General features: G+C 50.4%; 6 protein-coding genes across 6 annotated transcripts; 4 read left to right on the top strand and 2 right to left on the bottom strand.

Moving 5' to 3' along the window:
• Window positions 1-70: 70 nt before the first annotated feature.
• Window positions 71-1450, top strand: ACHE_50199A (uncharacterized protein; the record flags this gene model as incomplete). Its single annotated transcript, XM_043279889.1, has 1 exon — window positions 71-1450. One exon carries the CDS (start codon window positions 71-73, stop codon window positions 1448-1450), a length of 1380 nt encoding a protein of 459 aa, XP_043137523.1.
• A 730-nt stretch (window positions 1451-2180) lies between these two features.
• On the bottom strand, window positions 2181-3285 carry rrp36 (putative pre-rRNA processing protein; the record flags this gene model as incomplete). The annotated part of the gene is made up of 2 exons (XM_043279888.1): window positions 2181-3065; window positions 3115-3285. 2 exons carry the CDS (start codon window positions 3283-3285, stop codon window positions 2181-2183), a joined length of 1056 nt encoding a protein of 351 aa, XP_043137522.1.
• Window positions 3286-3565: 280 nt separating this feature from the next.
• Window positions 3566-5373, top strand: ACHE_50197A (NIF domain protein; the record flags this gene model as incomplete). The annotated part of the gene is made up of 2 exons (XM_043279887.1): window positions 3566-3661; window positions 3715-5373. The coding sequence occupies 2 exons, from the start codon at window positions 3566-3568 to the stop codon at window positions 5371-5373; spliced, it is 1755 nt and encodes a 584-aa protein (XP_043137521.1).
• Window positions 5374-7019: 1646 nt separating this feature from the next.
• On the bottom strand, window positions 7020-8623 carry ACHE_50196S (putative translation elongation factor eEF-1 subunit gamma; the record flags this gene model as incomplete). Its single annotated transcript, XM_043279885.1, has 4 exons — window positions 7020-7306; window positions 7368-8090; window positions 8319-8520; window positions 8594-8623. The coding sequence occupies 4 exons, from the start codon at window positions 8621-8623 to the stop codon at window positions 7020-7022; spliced, it is 1242 nt and encodes a 413-aa protein (XP_043137520.1).
• Window positions 8624-8891: 268 nt separating this feature from the next.
• On the top strand, window positions 8892-9928 carry MRPS9 (mitochondrial 37S ribosomal protein uS9m; the record flags this gene model as incomplete). The annotated part of the gene is made up of 2 exons (XM_043279884.1): window positions 8892-9777; window positions 9837-9928. 2 exons carry the CDS (start codon window positions 8892-8894, stop codon window positions 9926-9928), a joined length of 978 nt encoding a protein of 325 aa, XP_043137519.1.
• A 4345-nt stretch (window positions 9929-14273) lies between these two features.
• ACHE_50194A (uncharacterized protein) lies at window positions 14274-15853 on the top strand (the record flags this gene model as incomplete). Its single annotated transcript, XM_043279883.1, has 3 exons — window positions 14274-15165; window positions 15438-15704; window positions 15759-15853. The coding sequence occupies 3 exons, from the start codon at window positions 14274-14276 to the stop codon at window positions 15851-15853; spliced, it is 1254 nt and encodes a 417-aa protein (XP_043137518.1).
• Window positions 15854-17420: the final 1567 nt, after the last annotated feature.

Here is a 17420-nt window from a genome sequence, read left to right as displayed (position 1 = left end):
TTTTATATAACCGTCGAGAACACGTTCTAGTATCCATCCTTCATCGCACGTCTGTTATCTTTCCTACAACATGTCCACCGCTGTTGCGTCGGCCTCCGCGGCCCCGTTACCATCTCCGCATCAGAATCGGGACCCCAGTCCCAAGAGCTGTCCGACCTTGGCTCCCAACTCCCATCCTCAGCCATCGACTACTCCTCCTCGGGTGTCTATCTCTTCTCAAGATGCCCCCAAAACATCACCATCGGAGAAGAAGCAAGTTTCTCCCTCATCGCAGAATGGAAAGAATGCCCCTAAAGTCACCGTCAAAAAGGAGCCCCCGTCGTCCCCAGCGATGCAGTCTCAAAGTACCCGACCCCGACCTCGCAAACTGGACCTGTCCAGCAGCCTGCCTACCTCTAGCGGGTTATCTGCTCGACCCCCCGGTGGTCCAATGACTGCCCGAGAAGGAGTTAGTATGCAGCATGTAGGCATCGCTTGCTTGTCCCCGGGCTTCCAGACCCACGACCCGATTCTGCGAGAGCAGCTGCAGCGGAGTCTCTCTGTTCGTGATCAGCAGCGATCGATCATTGAATCGCGCCTTCACAAGACTGCCAAGGACGACGGATCCGATGGTCTCAAGACTTCTGACGCATTTGGGGCCAAGGGCTCAAAGCGGAGGCCTCCGCCCGGCTTGTCCATTGTGCCTCCTTCGGCGGCCCAGTTCACCAACGAGCGAGTGGTGCAATCTGCGCCATTGAACCAGACCTTTACCGGCCGACATCAACCTCAACCGCTGACCCGTCACGTCGCCAACCAAAGTCCAACATTGGGTGCGACATCTCACATCCACCATGTCCCCGCTACCCAAACCAACAACCGACTTCCCCCGCTGTCTGACGTCTTTGGATCTGATGCCTTGGGATCGCGTGAGAACCGTGCTGCGCCCGCTTATTACCAGGCTGCAGCGTCAGCTTCGACTTCGTCTCATTCCAACAATCTGCCTCCCATGCCGTCCCCGGGTATCCCGGCCAGTGCCGCGCAGGCTCGGCCCCGCGAGTACCGCTCAGCAGAGGAGGCAGTCCATGAACTTTCTGGTGGACGTGAAGATCTCCTTCCCCGTATCGTCCACTACTCCGGTCATCCTCAGGCTCGTTCGCCACCGTCGAAGACAACCGCTCAAAACGGTGTAGCACCCGTCTCTGCTCATATCGCACCGCCGCCACAACCCATGTTGCATCCAGAGGGAACGGCCCGTCGCCGTCCTCGAAGTGAATATGAACAAGACAACGGTAGCCCGCCGTTGGGCCATGGTCCGGACCACTATCGACCCAACCCGGCGATGGCACCTGGTGCCAATACCGCTTACCACGGTCCGTTTGGGGCTGGAAGAGACTCACCCGAGACACAGCGGCGCAAGAAGGAAGAATTTTTGAGTCTCTGTTCTCGGGCGTGGGATCTGTTTCACTCTTAACCTGGACTGAGTACATATGTTCTCTTGGATAAAAGTTTGCAGTTCCAGGAACAGGACTTGGACAAATACTTGAGCTTGGTTCTTGCAAGTTATCCAGATACTTTTTCTTCTGGTTATCAGGGAGCACCACGGTGTCGTTTCTGATATCTTGCATAAAAGAAAAATTGCAATAATTATGGACTCGAGGGTCTGCGAGTTGGATATGATATGAAAACTGAATGACCATTGATATGAACATGAACAAGCACACCCGAAACTGGAGGAATTTCAGTTGTCCTGTCTTTTGCGTTTATCATTTGCCTTTCTATGCACTGCATCTATATCATGCAAGTTGCCTCAACAGTTCTTATCTTTTTTGGTCGTTTTCAGGCGTCTGGTTTTCTATTCTGATTGTTGTCGTTTGAGACACATGTTCTTCCTCCATTTACCTTTAACATTGGCGTTTTTCTTGGTTCAACGTTCTACTGCTATATACCATCAATATTTTCTTGTTTCATTTTTTGGTCTATAAAATTGCGATTGGACCGAGTACTATACGCCTTTCTAATTTCTCTTCGAACTGCATAATTGCCCTAGCGCCTTTTGGAATGTTTTTGGGAAGAGGATTGTATGGAGGTTTTACATTGTTTTTGTATACTGGGTAATGGAAACTGTACTGTCAAATTCAACGAAATGGATATCTCAACTTTTCTAAACATACACTTCAACATGTACAAGGGAGCAAAACCACCTATGCAGCACGCTTCCGCTTCATCCCTCCACCATCTCCCCTGGACGGAGGACCACCCTCAAACCCTCTCCGCTCCATAGGCATCTCCTTAATCTCCTTCGAAGCCACCTTCTTCCTTCTCCTCTCCAACGCCTTCGCCCGATCCCTCGAGTTCATTTCATTATACTTCCGCATAATCACCTCCTTCTTCAAATCCGACTTCTTCAAATAGTACGGAGTACTCTTCTTCCCCTCCCGTATCAACTCCTTCTCCTTCTTCTTATGCTCCGCCAGAATCTTCTGCTCGCGCTTCCGGTTCTCGCTCTCCCGCATCCTATCCGTTGCAGACCGCACCTGCTTCTTTAAGTTCTCCTTCTGGAACGGATCCTTTGTCTTGGCCATTTGTTCCTTGAGTTCCTTGAGTTCCTTGGCGCGGTAGTCGTTTAGGAATGCGTAGGCTTTTTCGGAGGCGGCGGCGGGCATGTGCGTGTTCTTGCCGACGACTGTTGGGTCGAAGCGTGGATCGCGGGAGCGGGCTGTGGCAGGGGGCTCGATGATGGTGCGTTTACGGGTGACGGCATGTTTAGTGGATTGGACCATGGGGGCGTGTTTGGAGGAGCGCCTTTCGAGGTCTTTGTACTTTGACGACTTTGAGGACGACGAGGATTGCTTTTGTTCGCGGGCTTCGCGGATGCGCGCGCGGATGTCGTCGAGGGGATTGGCGGGTTGCGTTTCTGCATTGCCGTCGGGTGCTGAGGATTTTGCGCGCTTGGTCTTGCGCGGGCCCATGGAGGATTGGGCTTTTGCTAGGGCGCCGAAGGAGATATTGTTTAGGGAGGATTGGATATCTTCTTGGTCGTCTTCCTCGTCGTCGTCGTCGTCGTCTTCATGTTGCTCATCGTTCATCTAGTCTAATTAGATATTGTCATTCTGTGAAGTGGGCGAAAGGACTAACCATTTCATCTCCTGAACCCTCGCCATCATCTTGCTCTTGATCCGACTGATCTGAGACTTCATCCTGCTCTTGCTCTGACCCTGACCCTGACCCCTCCAAGTAAACCTCCTCGTCGTCATCATCATCTGGTTTCGCTCGCATACGGCGATTAAGAAGATCAGAAATAGCCATTCTCTTTTCTTCTTTTCTCTCTTCAACGATTAGATGCTGGAAAATGAATGTCAAATGGCGGCGGTGAAGTCGGAGCTAAGAAAAAAATAATACTGCCGGTATACACGGCGGTGAGCCCTTATCAGAGCCTCCTATTGGTAAACCGCCGATCAGTCGCATATTTTCTCTCCAGATTGATAGAACTTCGCCTCCGTAGGGTTGGGTCAATTCACCATTTCCCAGCGTTCATTCATTTTTTCTCTGTTCAATTTTTTTTTCAGTTGTATAGATTTTGATACCCATGACCCCTGGACTCAACTCCCATTCGTTCATTCTCTTTGCACCCAATATTCAACACTTGTATTCGAGCCGGATGCTCCAGCGCGGGGCGTTCAAGGTACGACTAAGCACTGCATCTCAGCCGCAATTCAGACAACTAATAAGACCTAGCATATAGCAACATTCGCCTCTAATTCCCGCTTAATTCTTCTACCAAAACCGTCGTTATCTCAGACTCAGAGTGCCAGACCTTTTTGCGACGGACCGATGAATTTCCCGAATTCAGGTCGGGGGAGCGTGTTGAGATCGCATGTTCGACCGGGTGGTGGACAGGATAATGGACATGGCAGTGGAAATGGTGGTGCCGGGCGCGGCAGGGGCTCCGCGAGAGGGTATCGTCCTCGCCGTGGGAGGGGGAGAGGCGGAGGAGCTTCGCAGAATTTAAGGGGAGATGGAAATGCTGGACCTGCTTCTGATAATTGGCGAAATCAAAGTCAGCCGCAAAACGGTGCAAATCAGGGTTGGGGGCAGGCACAAGCAAACAGGACTGAGGCTGCAACGCCTGGCGCATTTACAGGGTTGCCTGCGAATGACCACTTTATGCCGCCGTTCACACCCTTTCCTTTGTTACCGGGGATGGACCAGTGGAATCCCATGAACATGCCCTTCCTACCACCACAGTTTATGATGAATTCTAACCTCCCGAACCCGATGATTATGCCGCCGATGTTCAATCCTACGATGCCGCTTTTCAATTCTTTCGAGCCTATGAATCAGGTACCTGCGCCGGGAGGGTTGCCAGAATCCGTGCCTGTACGAAGACAAAAGTCGCCCACTCCTGCACCACCGGAGGCAGCGGGACATTACCTACAGCAAGCATCCCTACCACCGACACCGATACCTTCAAACCCTCAACCCCTCCTCATCATCCTCGACCTTAACGGAACGCTCATCTACCGCAAACACCGCAAGTTCCCACCCTCATTCGTCAAACGCGCAGGCCTGGATAACTTCCTCGACACGCTTATGCGGAAATACGAAGTCATGATCTGGTCCAGCTCGCAGCCCGAAACAGTCAAAGCAGTCTGCGAAAGACTCCTCACCGACGGACAGCGAAAGCGACTCGTTGCGGAATGGGGCCGCGATAAATTCAACCTCTCCAAGTCGCAATATAAAAACAAGGTGCAAGTGTACAAGACCCTCGAGACGGTCTGGGCAGATAACTCCATCCAATCTGCTTACCCAGGCAAAGCGGGCAAGGCAGGCAAACGGTGGGACCAGACGAACACGATCCTCATCGACGACAGCAAGCTCAAAGCGCTCAGCGAACCGTTCAATATTCTCGAGATCCCGGAATTCACGAATATGCCTGCGCCTGGCGTCGACGAGACGACTATCTTCCCAAAGGTGCTTGCTCGCCTCGAGACATTAGCCAAACACGATGACGTGAGCAAGGTGATGCGCGTTTGGAACGATCAGGGACAAGCGATTCTCGACTTCGAACTTCAAGAAGATGGCTATAGCCCTAGAAGTACCGTCACGACTATCACCACGACCCCGACGTCCGATGACACATCAACACCCCTCGATCCAGTCGAAGCCCGCAAACAAAAGCGGAAAGCTCGCAAGTGGGAGCGGAAAGCTGCAAAGCGCGCTGCATCGGTGAATTCGAGAAGCCACGATGGTACGCCTACGAATAACCTGAGCACACCTGCATCTGCACTGGCAGCAAACGCAGAACGCTCGCCATCCCCTGCTTCTGTTTCCGGGAGGTCTGTTCACTCGGAGAATCATCTTTTGGATAAGTTGGAGGAATCTCTGAACGCTTAGCGGACATATTTTCGGAGGCACGTTGCTCATATTGTAATTATTTATTTACGTCGCATCTAATGCTCACTTGGATACATCTAACCACCACTGCCACCACAATCCTCCCACATACCACCTCGACAAACTACATAGCTTTGAAAACCACATAACCCCGGCTCACCAAACCCGGGCACCAAAAGCGGCCTCTACCTCTCCATCCCACTCCGAAAGATCGAAAAGAACCTCGCAACCCCATCATTCGGCCGATACGCCGCCTCGATCAAGCACACCGTGACGCACCACCACGCCAGAATAGCACTGAGAATCCAGAAATAGGCCGCGGCTTTCATGCCCATGTGCACGGAGGTGCCGTAGGCGAAGAGGCGGCAAGCGATTGTGGAGTCGGCGGCGAGGAAGGAGAGCACGAGACAGAGGATTATGTCGCCGGCTGTTGCTGCTATTGCCTGTTTTATTCTGGTGTTAGTAGGTGGGTTTGGTTGACATGGGGTTGGAGGGATTGGGAAGGGGGACGTGCGCCGGACCAGGTGAAGAAGGTTAACGAATGAACCATGATGCTAGTTCGGGGAGATGTCTATCAATGGGGTGTGGTGGGAGTGCAACACTTGTCAACCCTAACCCCTACCATTCCTTTCCATCTACACCCCTATATGAAGGCCGGGAACACATACAACCAATAAATAAAGCGGCCCAATGCTCATCCAAAATCTCCCCCGAAGCGCATGAATAACCGTAACCAGCGTATCCCTCGCCGCATACCCTAAAAATGCAGCCAGAAGCTGCCCCAGCTCACCTCTAAAAGCCACAAACGGGAAGAATATTAGCGGCCAGTCCTCGTTGCCTCACCAGTGCGATATGTAGGTTGCTATAATTAAGTTGAGCCGGCGAAGCCGGCGAGGGGCCCCCGGGGGGAAGGGGGTGCGATTGGGCACAGGAAGATTGAGACATGAGGTTCGCGCGCGATGGTGTGTCTTGAATTTTGGGATTGGGAGGTGTCAACCATCGTGGGGTTAATTGGTAGGGAATAGGGAATTAGTATTATGGAATATATTGTTGGAATCTAAAAGTTTTGATTGCTAGCTCAGAATAAAGAGTATCTTTACTATATAGCGGAAGGTTGGCATGAGACTGTCGTTTTGACGTCAGATTTCCGTATAGGGTTATGTGAAGTTACATATAGACTTGATCCGTAGCATCCGCGACGAGAAACAAGGTATTCGATGCTTGTACCAGGACAATTGAGTTTGAACAACAATTACCCGTCCGAGGCACAACGCTTCTCCTACACAGCGGAGTCATGCTCTACAGGCAGCTTAGAACAGCCATTGCGGCTGACAATGCAAGATCATAATTGTTTGGTTCGAAAACCATCATTCATTCAACATCATAGCGTGGACATCAACGCGTGATATTTTTCTATGCTCTCGACGAGAAAACACATCAAGACGTTTCATCGTGGACAGCGTAAACCAGGACAGAGTGAGATCAGGTGGGATGACGTAGAGAACCTGATCAACTGGCCTGCAGAACGTTTTGTATCTCATAACCGGCCCCCACGGGTATAATAATCATCATCTCAAACATATGTTGAGGCCGAAGTCATCATCGATAAATCAAACAAAGGAAATGCTACGTCTTAGTGCATTCCTCTATTTGAGGACGTGACCGTCAACCCAGGGGTACTCCTTGCCGTCAACGACGACAGGGACGTCCCAGGCCCACAGGTCGTCAACGATCTTGCGGTCCTCCTCCTTGGTGTGGTCAAGCTTGGTGAACTCGTAGCTCTCGTAGTCGGGACCAACCTGGAAAGCGGGAGCCCAGTCCTGGCCACGGATAAGGTAGACACCGCTGATGAGGCAGTCATAGTTGGTACCGTAGACGGACTGAGCACCAAAGAGGTACTTGCGGGAGGCCTCAAGACGAGTCTGGGTACCACCTGGTAAAAGAAAGTTAGATAAGTTCAAGATGAGCATTTGCATTCAAGGAGGGGCACGTACCAATCAGGTTGTTGGCCATGAAGGTAAGCTTGAGCTCATTGTTGTACTTGTAGTCAACCTTATACAGCGAGAACTCCTCGGGGTTGTAGTTCTGCCAGAACCAAGGGAGAACGGTAGGGCGAGTGTCCTCGTTGGAGTAGAAACGCTTGAAGTCCTCAAGGTTGATGGAAGAGGCGTTGCCAAGAGCAGCAAGAGGATGCTTGGGCTTCTCAGCGGGCTTCTCAGCAGGCTGCTCAGCAGCGGGGGCGGGGGCGGGGGCGGGGGCAGCCTTGGGCTTCTCCTCCTTCTTGGGGGGAGTGTACTTGATGCACTCCTCAGCGAAGACAGGGTTGGGGACAACAGCCTTGAAGACGGGCTGGTCGATGATAGTGTTGTACCACCGGGTGACGGCAGGGTTCTTGGAGCGCCATTCCTTGTCAAGGACAGTAGCGAAAGCGCGGGTGAGGAGGGAGGCGGCGAAAAGGTCAGCCAGGGTGATACGCTCGCCAACGAGGTAGGTGTTGGCAGTAAGGTGAGACTCGAGGACACCGGTGGCCTTCAAAGCAGCCTTGGCAGCCTCATCGACGTTCTTCTTGTTGTAGCCGTCGAGGCCAAGGAGAGGACGGTACCAACCACCGAAGCGGGGCAGAACCTCAGCATTGACGAAGGACAACCAGCGGAGGATGGAAGCGTAGTCCTGCTTGGTCTTACCCAAGAGGGTTGTCTTCTCGTTCTGGGAGGTCACTTCAAGATACAGTTAGCTTCGAGCTTCTCAATCACGCAAAATTCGCAAACAATGCCATGAGAAAAAAAAAAATCTCCCCTGAAAACGGGGTAGCAAAAATTTCAGAGTTGGTGGGTTCTCAACATAGTTATTTGTTATTCTGACAGGGATAACTAGTAAAATAAAACATTCATCATATAAAGGGGGCAAGGATTTCAACAGAACAAGAAATTTCTTCAGATACATACCGTAGACAACCAGGGCAATGACCTCGGACAGAACGAAGCCATTGGCACCCTCAAAAGCGGGGATCTTGCCGAGAGGGTTGATCTTGGTGTACTCAGCAGACTGGTTGAAAGAGGCAGAAGAGTTGGCCTCAGTCTTGACCAGCTCGATATCCAAGTCGTTGCTCTTAGCAGCGACTTGGACGGCGATGGTACGGCCGTTTTCCTATGCATGAAGCGGGTTAGTGTGATTCGTAGAAAATGACATAGAGAGATAGAACGGAGAAAGAAGCACATACAGGAGCACCGTAGAGCTTTCCGAAAGACATTTTGAAAGATTTTGATGGGGGAGAAGAAGAGAAGAAGAGAAGAAGGAGAGGAAGCTGGTGAGGGGTTGAAATTTTGTGATTCGAATGGGGCCCGGCGCCGGCGGAATGTTTGGCCGCGCACGTGAGCGGCATTCGAAAAACCTCTGGATAGATCAATGTTTGCGTGCCGGAGCTGACAGTCAAGCCGTGGTCTTCGTCTTTCCCCCAGGGCTCTTGTCCTTTTTTATTATCGTATCCCGCTGCTTCTGTCAGCCTGAATTCACTCAGTATGGCTTGGCAGAGGCCCAGTTGCATCGTTCAGTCGATGCAGTCGCTTCGACTGCGACCTCTCCGGTCCTCCGCATCCCCTCTATCTCCGACTCCCACACCCTTCCTCTTGCGGTCCCAGAAGGGCAATGCTTGCGGCTATGCAACAGAGACATCCTCCGATTCCTCGGTACAGGGAGCGCCTGCGACTGCACCACCAGCGACCGTACCAGCGGCACCAGCGATTGACTTCGACCGATTCCCGTACCGACCTGCCCGGATTGTTCCCGCGTCTCCGTCCTACTTCTCTGGGAGCCCTAAATTCATCGATCACCTGTTGAGATTGCAGAACCTGCTGGCCGAGAACGCACATCTGCCGATAAACTCCCCGGCCCATGCCCAGCGAAAGGCCTGGCTCAAATTGCCCCAGTTCCGCGAATTCGTCGGCGAGCCTGTGCCAACGAAGAAATACAAGAGCTTGATCAAGGTCCTCCAGCGAATCAACCGGATCAGACAACCAATCATCCCCGACCACGTGAACGCCATCATCAATGAATACGTCCGTCCTGGAAACCCGTACGCAGTCAAGCCGGCACCCCCAACATTGGATGAGATGGGTCGGGCCCGTGGTCGTGGGAAGCGAAAGACTTCGTCCGCCGTCGTCCACTTGGTCGAAGGTGAGGGTGAGGTGCTTGTGAACGGGAGGACTCTGTCCGAGGCATTCCCGCGCGAACATGACCGGGAAAGTGTGGTGTGGCCATTGAGCATTACCGAGAGACTGGACAAGTATAACGTGTGGGCTACTGTCAAGGGAGGCGGTACGACTGGACAAGCGGAGGCCATTACGTTGGCCCTTGCTCGGGCATTGCTGGTTCATGAACCTGGTCTGAAGCCGGCCTTGCGGAAAGGTATGTTCTTCGTTTTCTCTTTGTATATGAAGTTGGCGTCAACTAACTCGAACACACAGCTGGTACGATTACTGTCGATGCTCGTCGCGTGGAAAGAAAGAAGCCTGGTCATCTCAAGGCCCGCAAGAAGCCCGCCTGGGTCAAGCGGTAAAGGCATATGCATGCCTTGTGTCGTTTCTTTTCTTCCTTGCTGTACTATTATCCCGCGTTTTTCACGAAAGTATATTCTGTATTCAAAAAGCATCCCGGACTTTGTTCTGGGACTCGCATGTTCTATGGTAAGAGCAATGTAACTATGGCGTTGGTTTTATGATTGGATTGATTTGTACGTGTGATGGTGAAATACAAATCTTCAACGATTCATGATACTACGTACAGTCAGGGTATCAACGAATCCCAGAATTACATGGAAGCCTTATTGGGATATACATACGAGGATTGAAGAAGTGCCATGTGCACAACACAGCCGCATTGTTTATCGTTCAATAAAGGCAATATTCCAGGATTTTCAGTCATATCCCCCATGGACTCAGACATGTATAGACATGTTCAGCATTTCAAGGCACGACGGGTGAGATCCACTGATAATAATTAGCACCGAATGAATAAGCATCCATTGCAGTCCATTCTGCTTGCAATGCATCAGACTATCATTTGTATGTACTGTACGTGACGTAAAGCGATGCATTCGCCATTCATGGATCGAACAATAGAGGTAGCCGTATGCACATGTGCAGATACTCGGGGCCTAGTCAGCTCATCTCCAATCAATTCGCAATCGGTCATTCGAGGGTCGCAGTTGATTACTATATTGTACCTAGTCGACCACCACCTACTCACCGTGAAAAAAAGAAAAAAAAGAAAAAAGAAGTAACCTCAATAATGATGCAAAGGATGAACAATGCAGCAGCACGAGGACACCAAACCTCCAAATCCCACTCGGCACTCTCCGTACCGCGTGCGCATTTAAGCTGCATATAAGTGGATAGTTTAACTAAACTAGGCTGAAGGATCGATAAATGGGTGCATGTCCTAGGCTCTACCCGATGATGTACTTTTGCTCCTGCTTCTCATCTAAATGGCTACATGCTGATCCAGAGAACTGGAAACTCAATGTCAGCCGTGCGGTCCCTGCACGGCATAGCCAAATAAAATTTCCGGCGTGCTTGAACGCGGCCGTGGCCGTGAAGATTATTGATTAGCATAGCATTGCCTAGCCTTGCCTGGCCTGACAATGTGCTCTAGTGTGAGTATGATGCCCGGTAGATCCCGATGGTTTTTGCTAAAGTACGAGTGCTCCCCGTGAGTATGGTGTACAAGTCAGTTTTGGAGTGAACATGCCCCAATGGTTCGCTGCTAGAGGACAGTGCACTGCCCTGCACTGCATGCACCACAGTCGAGGATCTACAGCACGAGCCACTGCTGACAGATACCTTTCCCCAAATGGGAAGCAAAGCGACCACAATGACAAAAACCGAGTCGTACAAAGCCCGACCTGAGAATCCGGATGAAGGCTGTCATCATATCATTGGCTCTTGGACTCGGCTTAAGGCTATTTCTATTCGTCCATACAGAGTGGGATATGTATTCGGCTTTCGATCTGGGCTGTCCTTTTTTGGCATGACATGGCATGGTGACATGGGTCTCTGTCAGCAATTGCCCTTTGCAATTTAGTATCTTGTGCTCTTTTGACGGTAACGGATGAGACGAAGCGATGTTCAGGCCGTTTCTTTTTGAGCTGGCCCAAGCATGATGCCGTATTGCGGCCCGTCATTGTCTTCCACGGAGACTACCAGGATGGTTAACGTGGTACCGGTAGCAGTAGTCAGGATCAGAACGCATGTGTGGTTATCGGCATGGCTGGCATTGCCTTAGCGCGCTAAGTCCCGATAAAGCATTACGATAGTCGCTGCATCGTATACATTCGTACGGGACACTGTACAGTAAAGCAATGCCTGCATCTTGAGCGGCGGAGTGCCTGATGAAGATCGCATGCCTTACTGCGTATTGTGTGGGGGGGTTCGCTGGCAGCACGAGAACCAATTCCGGGTCAGTTGTGCATGAACAAAATCCATTCGTGTCATTCGTGGATGAGGAAATTTCCGCTGATCGTAACTCCGTACTTTACAGCGGTACGAAGGAGATCCCCCAATCGGTAATAATTCGCCTCCCCGGAGCGAGCGCAACGAGCCGGAAAATCTTCTCTACTCCGTATACGGGACTGGGCCAGTCAAACGAATGAACGAATAGATCGGGGTTTGTAATGCTCTGTAATTTGTATGGATCCCGACAAAACAGCAATCAGGTCGGTTCCGGGTCTCCGTCTGCCATTGGTACGCATTAATCGATGCAAGAGAACGCTGTTGATTTTCTTTCTCCGCGCGCGCTTGTTGTTCCAGAGCCTTTCGCCTGTCTGCATCCGTATGTAATGATCCGCTGTCAGGATCACGAATACCAAAAGTACTAGGATTGTTACTCTGGCCAAAGCTGTCCAACATGGTGGCGGATGGCATTATTGAGATCATAAACCCAGCTGTGGGTAATCACGAATTGCATTAGGGAGCGTGCGTGGCGTCTGAAGAAGTATTTGTATTTTGTGATCTATTTCAAGATGGTATCGGAGTATTGGCGATGATCCTGATTTTCTGCTAGTGGTTTTTTTTTTTTTCCCTACCACTTCCGGCGGCCTTTTCTGCTGCGGTCGAGACGCTTAAGATGTCAGGAGATGGTCCGGATGCTTTTTGTATACACTGCTCGTGTGATTGTAGTCAACAATCGCTGTATAATAGTAACTCTCCCGTTGGACTGCCGGTGTCAATGTTTTTCTTTTCCCGCCTCGATTTCATGCTTCCGCATGCGCCATGCCCACAACACCCACGCACCATCAGGCACTAGTTCGAAGTCTAGCATGTATATACTGTACACACCGGGCGCCAACGGGATGGTTCTGGGGCACGATTTGGAATCAGAGCAATAAATTTTCGTATCGCTGTTTTCTCCTTTTGTTTTTCAAAGTCCCAACAATTGGAATTAGGCTCGGGAACCCACACAAGACTGATCGGTCCACCGGGTTCCTGAGCAAGGACCCAGTGTTCAGTCAATGTCATTAAAACAGCTGTATGGAGGCTGATTGGGAGAGGATAGACAGGTGGAGGGTTCAGCGGCATCACGATCCGGAAGTCTAAGCGGATCCATGCCAGCAGCCATCCAGGTGTCAGGTAAAACAGCAAACCCTAGTGACGGGTCACCCTTGACAATAGTATCGATTATCGTCATTCGTTCGTTTCATTCGTTGTCTGCTCTCTGCTTGCTTGCTGACTCTCGCCGTGTACCACTTGGGACCCTGTGAAGCTATCGTCTGTCGATTTCCATAGGTTCAAAAAATAGTACACCGACAATCAATCAGACTGAGAAAGCGCGAGTCGTGTTATCTGTTGTCTCTCAGCAGTTTGACGGGCGTTTAATTTCCTGCTCGTCGTCCTTCAATTAGAATGGATCAATCAAAAGCACCCAGCAGAGTGGCCCCGAGAAGTAAGAGACACAGGGAAGAAAAAGAAAACATACAGGAAGATCGAACGAGGGGCACCTTTCTCTGTCCCTCTCTCTCTGTGCGCGCTTCCTTTCTCCCCTTCACTGAAAAAATCAAATAAAATAAAAAAAAGGATCTAAATAGATTGACATTTTCTCTCATTTCTTCCTTTTTATTATTATTTATTATTTTTGATGGCAAACTATTTTCTTTTTCTCTTGCTTTGTCCCGTTTGGTGTGTTTCTGCTGCTGTCTGTAAGCATAAAAAGCACACAGCAACGTCCACTGAAGATGATGCTTCAGCCTCTTCGTTTCATTGTTCCTTCTCTTTCGTCTTCACTAGTGATTGATTCGGGATCTGCTTTGCTACTCCCTTGGAGCTGTTGAAATATAGCTCCCTCGGCGCCTCTTCTGTCATCCATCCGTTCCGGTTCAGCTGAAGTATATATGCTGCTGTCCTCCCCGCGTTCTGACTGCATCTTCCAAGGCTCATTCTTATGAGACGTTTCCTGGCGTATATTTAAGGCTCGTCTCTTCTCTCTTTCGTATTATCTTGGTGCCATATATTCATTCAAATTTGCTCTTCTCGTTGCTCGGACGTATATCTCACTCGTCCGCCGCTTCGGTATCTCAAGGTTCGCATAAAATATTTCTTTTCATCTCATACTGCTGTTCCTGCATCGTTTCACTGTGCTGACGTATGCGACTTATACCAGACGTGAGATTGTCGTGGACATCTATATCAGCTCATCCTCGAGTTACTCGCACACGAGGGTTGTCAGTTGCAATATCAACCGGGGAACGAAAAGCTCGAAATTCCTGAAAACAAGAAAAGAGCGTCAGCACCAAAATAACCGACAAGCTGGAATCCTACGCAAGTCCTCCAATCTCCCCTCAGTCGCTTTGGCCCGTCGACCTCGATCCCATATTTAAGGGCTCATCTTTCCCCTGGGACCGGTCAAGTGGCATGGATGGCGACGGCCAGAACTTCAGGAATCATGATCCACCCATTTATCCTTCGAGATTTGGAATGGGCCGGCGCGCAGTTTCCAGACAGCCTAGTGGTGGTGCTACGGATCGTTTCAGACAGACTGGTGCTCTACCCTCAGCACGTGGTGATGCTACCATGCTGTCGCAAGCAACGGGAAGCGTTCAGATGCCATCTTCGTACGTGGGCTATGGATACACAGACACGTCTTTCCCGGCGGGCACCCAGCTGCAACCATACCCCCAAGGACAGAACTCGCAACCGCAGCAACAGCAACCGACATTCAGCGACTACGAGCAAGAGGTAGTCTATAGCATACAACAACAGGGTCCACCACACGACTCCTTCTCGCTCGTTCCACAGTATCCCGCACGGCAGCCCACAGCAACGATCGAAGCGTTATCGAGCCAATTTGCCGTTCCACAGTACTTTCCGGCAGGGGAACCGACGGAAACCGGTGTTGGTGGTCTGGTTTCGCCTTACTTGAATACACAATTCCCTCCCGCTACTCATTCCCCACCAGGTCCCGTTGGACACGCCAGCGCATCGGCACAGCCCTTTCCTACAACTATGGCGGACTTAACGAATCCTTTGGGGGCAGCAGCAGGGCAGCAGCAGCAGCAGCAGCAACAACAACAACAACAACAACAACAACCGCCACCACCACAACAACCGCAACAAGCACAGACACAGCCGCAGCAATCAGCCGCAAATCCAACGACAGCGACATCACATCTGGAGGATGCTTATTCGCAGTACCAACGAGCCATACGAGTGACGCTAGACCACAGTCGCGCGGGAAGCCTGGTGGAAGCTGGTCAATCAATTTTGGAAATCTCCGAGTGGATATTAACCAATGCGGAACAGCTCGGTATGTTTTTTTTTTTTTTCGTCTTTGTCATTTTTCTGCACCGGTGCTTTTTGCCTTATTTCATCGAAACAAGCCGTCCTTTGTCCCTACACTAGGTCGAGGTACGTACGTATACGTATATGCGGGGATCTGCTGCATATACCGTTCGCATACTAAAACCGGTGATCCATGTCGATTCATGCTCATTCCCCTGAAAATCGGCGTGTCAGAGTGGAGAAAAAGCCCCCAAACAAAGCGCATGATCGCTGACTCGTGCCGTTCTGATTAACCAGGAATCTTCCGTGACGATGTCCAAATCTACCCGTATCAAATGCGCCTCTGGAACGACTTTAACATCTGCTGGCTATCCGTCTGCCAGATGCAAAAGGACCTGACTCAGGAGATTATACAGGGTGGTCAACAGCGGCCCCATGTCAGCCTCATTAGCGCGGAATATCTGGAGCATATGGGGAAGCAGCTGATCCGCCTTTGCGACCAAGTGGAGGAGCATGGGCTAGTGGATTACCAGATTGGGTTTTGGGAGGAGGAAATCCTTAGTGGTATGTCTTTGTCGCGAATGCGTCGAAAATAATGTATTGACTCGGTTTCTCTAGCTTTGTCCCAATGTCTCGATCTCATGGAAAGCAGACCGGAGATTTGGCGCACTCGTCCGATGGCACCTCCTGTGACAGCGGCATCGCGATCGTGATATTTCGCTTGGTTTCTCCGATGGAGTACTTTTGTCCTCGGTGGCCAATCAACCCATGACCAAGCTGACGCTGGTATATCACATGCTGACCGGAGCCCTTGCCGATCAATCGTATAACTTCGATGACGACGATGACCAAGAAGTGCAGCTCCTGGCAACCATAGCCAACATCTCATCTCATCGCCAGCACCATGAGATGAGAAAATCTTAGGACTGTTTCCTCGAGTTAAAGGCAACAGAACGGTCGTCTCGACATCGTTTTGATTGGCATTTCGAATATCCCGACCGAGCCCCGGCTATTTCTTTTCTCAACGCAAAGATTCTCAGAACGTTATAACGTGGTGCGTGGCGCAGCGCAGCGTTAGCCCACGATTTAACCAGTATTATGGATACGCGAACACGGGATTGACGATCTTTCGACTTGTCGATTTCAATAATGATGGCTTTGAATTCCATATTTGGATGCATGCATGAAGGGGAAGGGAAAGGGACAGGGAAAGCCCTAGGCCTAAAAATTGAGACTGGTGTCCTGACGTTGGTATTGACGACAACTTGCATTTGGTCCTTGAATATAGCGGGTTTGCAGAATGTCTATATTCGGAGCTTGGACTTTGGAAGGGGCGTTTTTATTTTCATTTTTTTGTATATCTTTTGGTTTTGTTAATACTTAATGAGATACCCATTACCATTTCTGGATTGAGTGCTTTGAAGTAGTAATCTATCAATCCTCAGGACGTCAATAACCCTAGTTTCAAACTTCACCACCATCTATTTCCAAAACAGTATGATGACTGGATATTTTTTCCATTACCTCTGGTCATCCCAATCTCCCCCTGGCTGCTAGAATGAGCGGCACCAATATACCAATACATGCACGGTGTGATTGAGCAAATAAGAAAAAACCCCCCTCTTCCCATTTTCCTCATCATCTACAATACGAACGAACCCTCAAAAAGCATAGAAGCTCATCGACCCCGCGCATACCACCCATCAAACTACACCGAAATCTACAATTCAATTCAATCATCTCCATCACCCTAAACATACCCCCCGCCCCGGCGACTGCGGTACCGCTAGCTGGGCCGGACCTGTAAGCACCTAACCGACTACATCCAGTCGATCCTCCTACGCGCACCAAAAGTCCTTCCCTGCGGACACTGGAGTACATATTTGCATATCCGGCTGGGTGCAAGTCGAGGTTCTTGATGCAGTGATTTTCGTTGGGGGAGTACCGCAGACGGTTGATGTCATTTGACCAGTTTTCTAAGATGTCCCTGGGGAGTGTGATTCAGAGGTTGTGGGAAGTGCTTTGATGGAGAAGCGATCCGATCCCTGGGGCGGAGGCTGGGTTAGGTGATCCTGAGTAGCGAAGGACTGCTAGAGTTGTTGGAGGGTTGCGGTTGAGATGTCAGTCTCGACTAACATGGACGATGTATCAAGTCTAGAAGTCGGTTATATAATCTATGAAATGCCGCGGCGTCGTAGTATGCGAAGAATTTAAACAGCGTTTGAAACCTTTATTCGCATCCGAAACACCCACTCCAGACTCCGAGAATTGTGTATCGGG

The sequence above is a fragment of the Aspergillus chevalieri genome, chromosome 5, assembly GCF_016861735.1.
Source record: "Aspergillus chevalieri M1 DNA, chromosome 5, nearly complete sequence".
NCBI classification, from domain to species: domain Eukaryota; kingdom Fungi; phylum Ascomycota; class Eurotiomycetes; order Eurotiales; family Aspergillaceae; genus Aspergillus; species Aspergillus chevalieri.
This window is presented reverse-complemented; position numbering and strand designations above follow the sequence as displayed.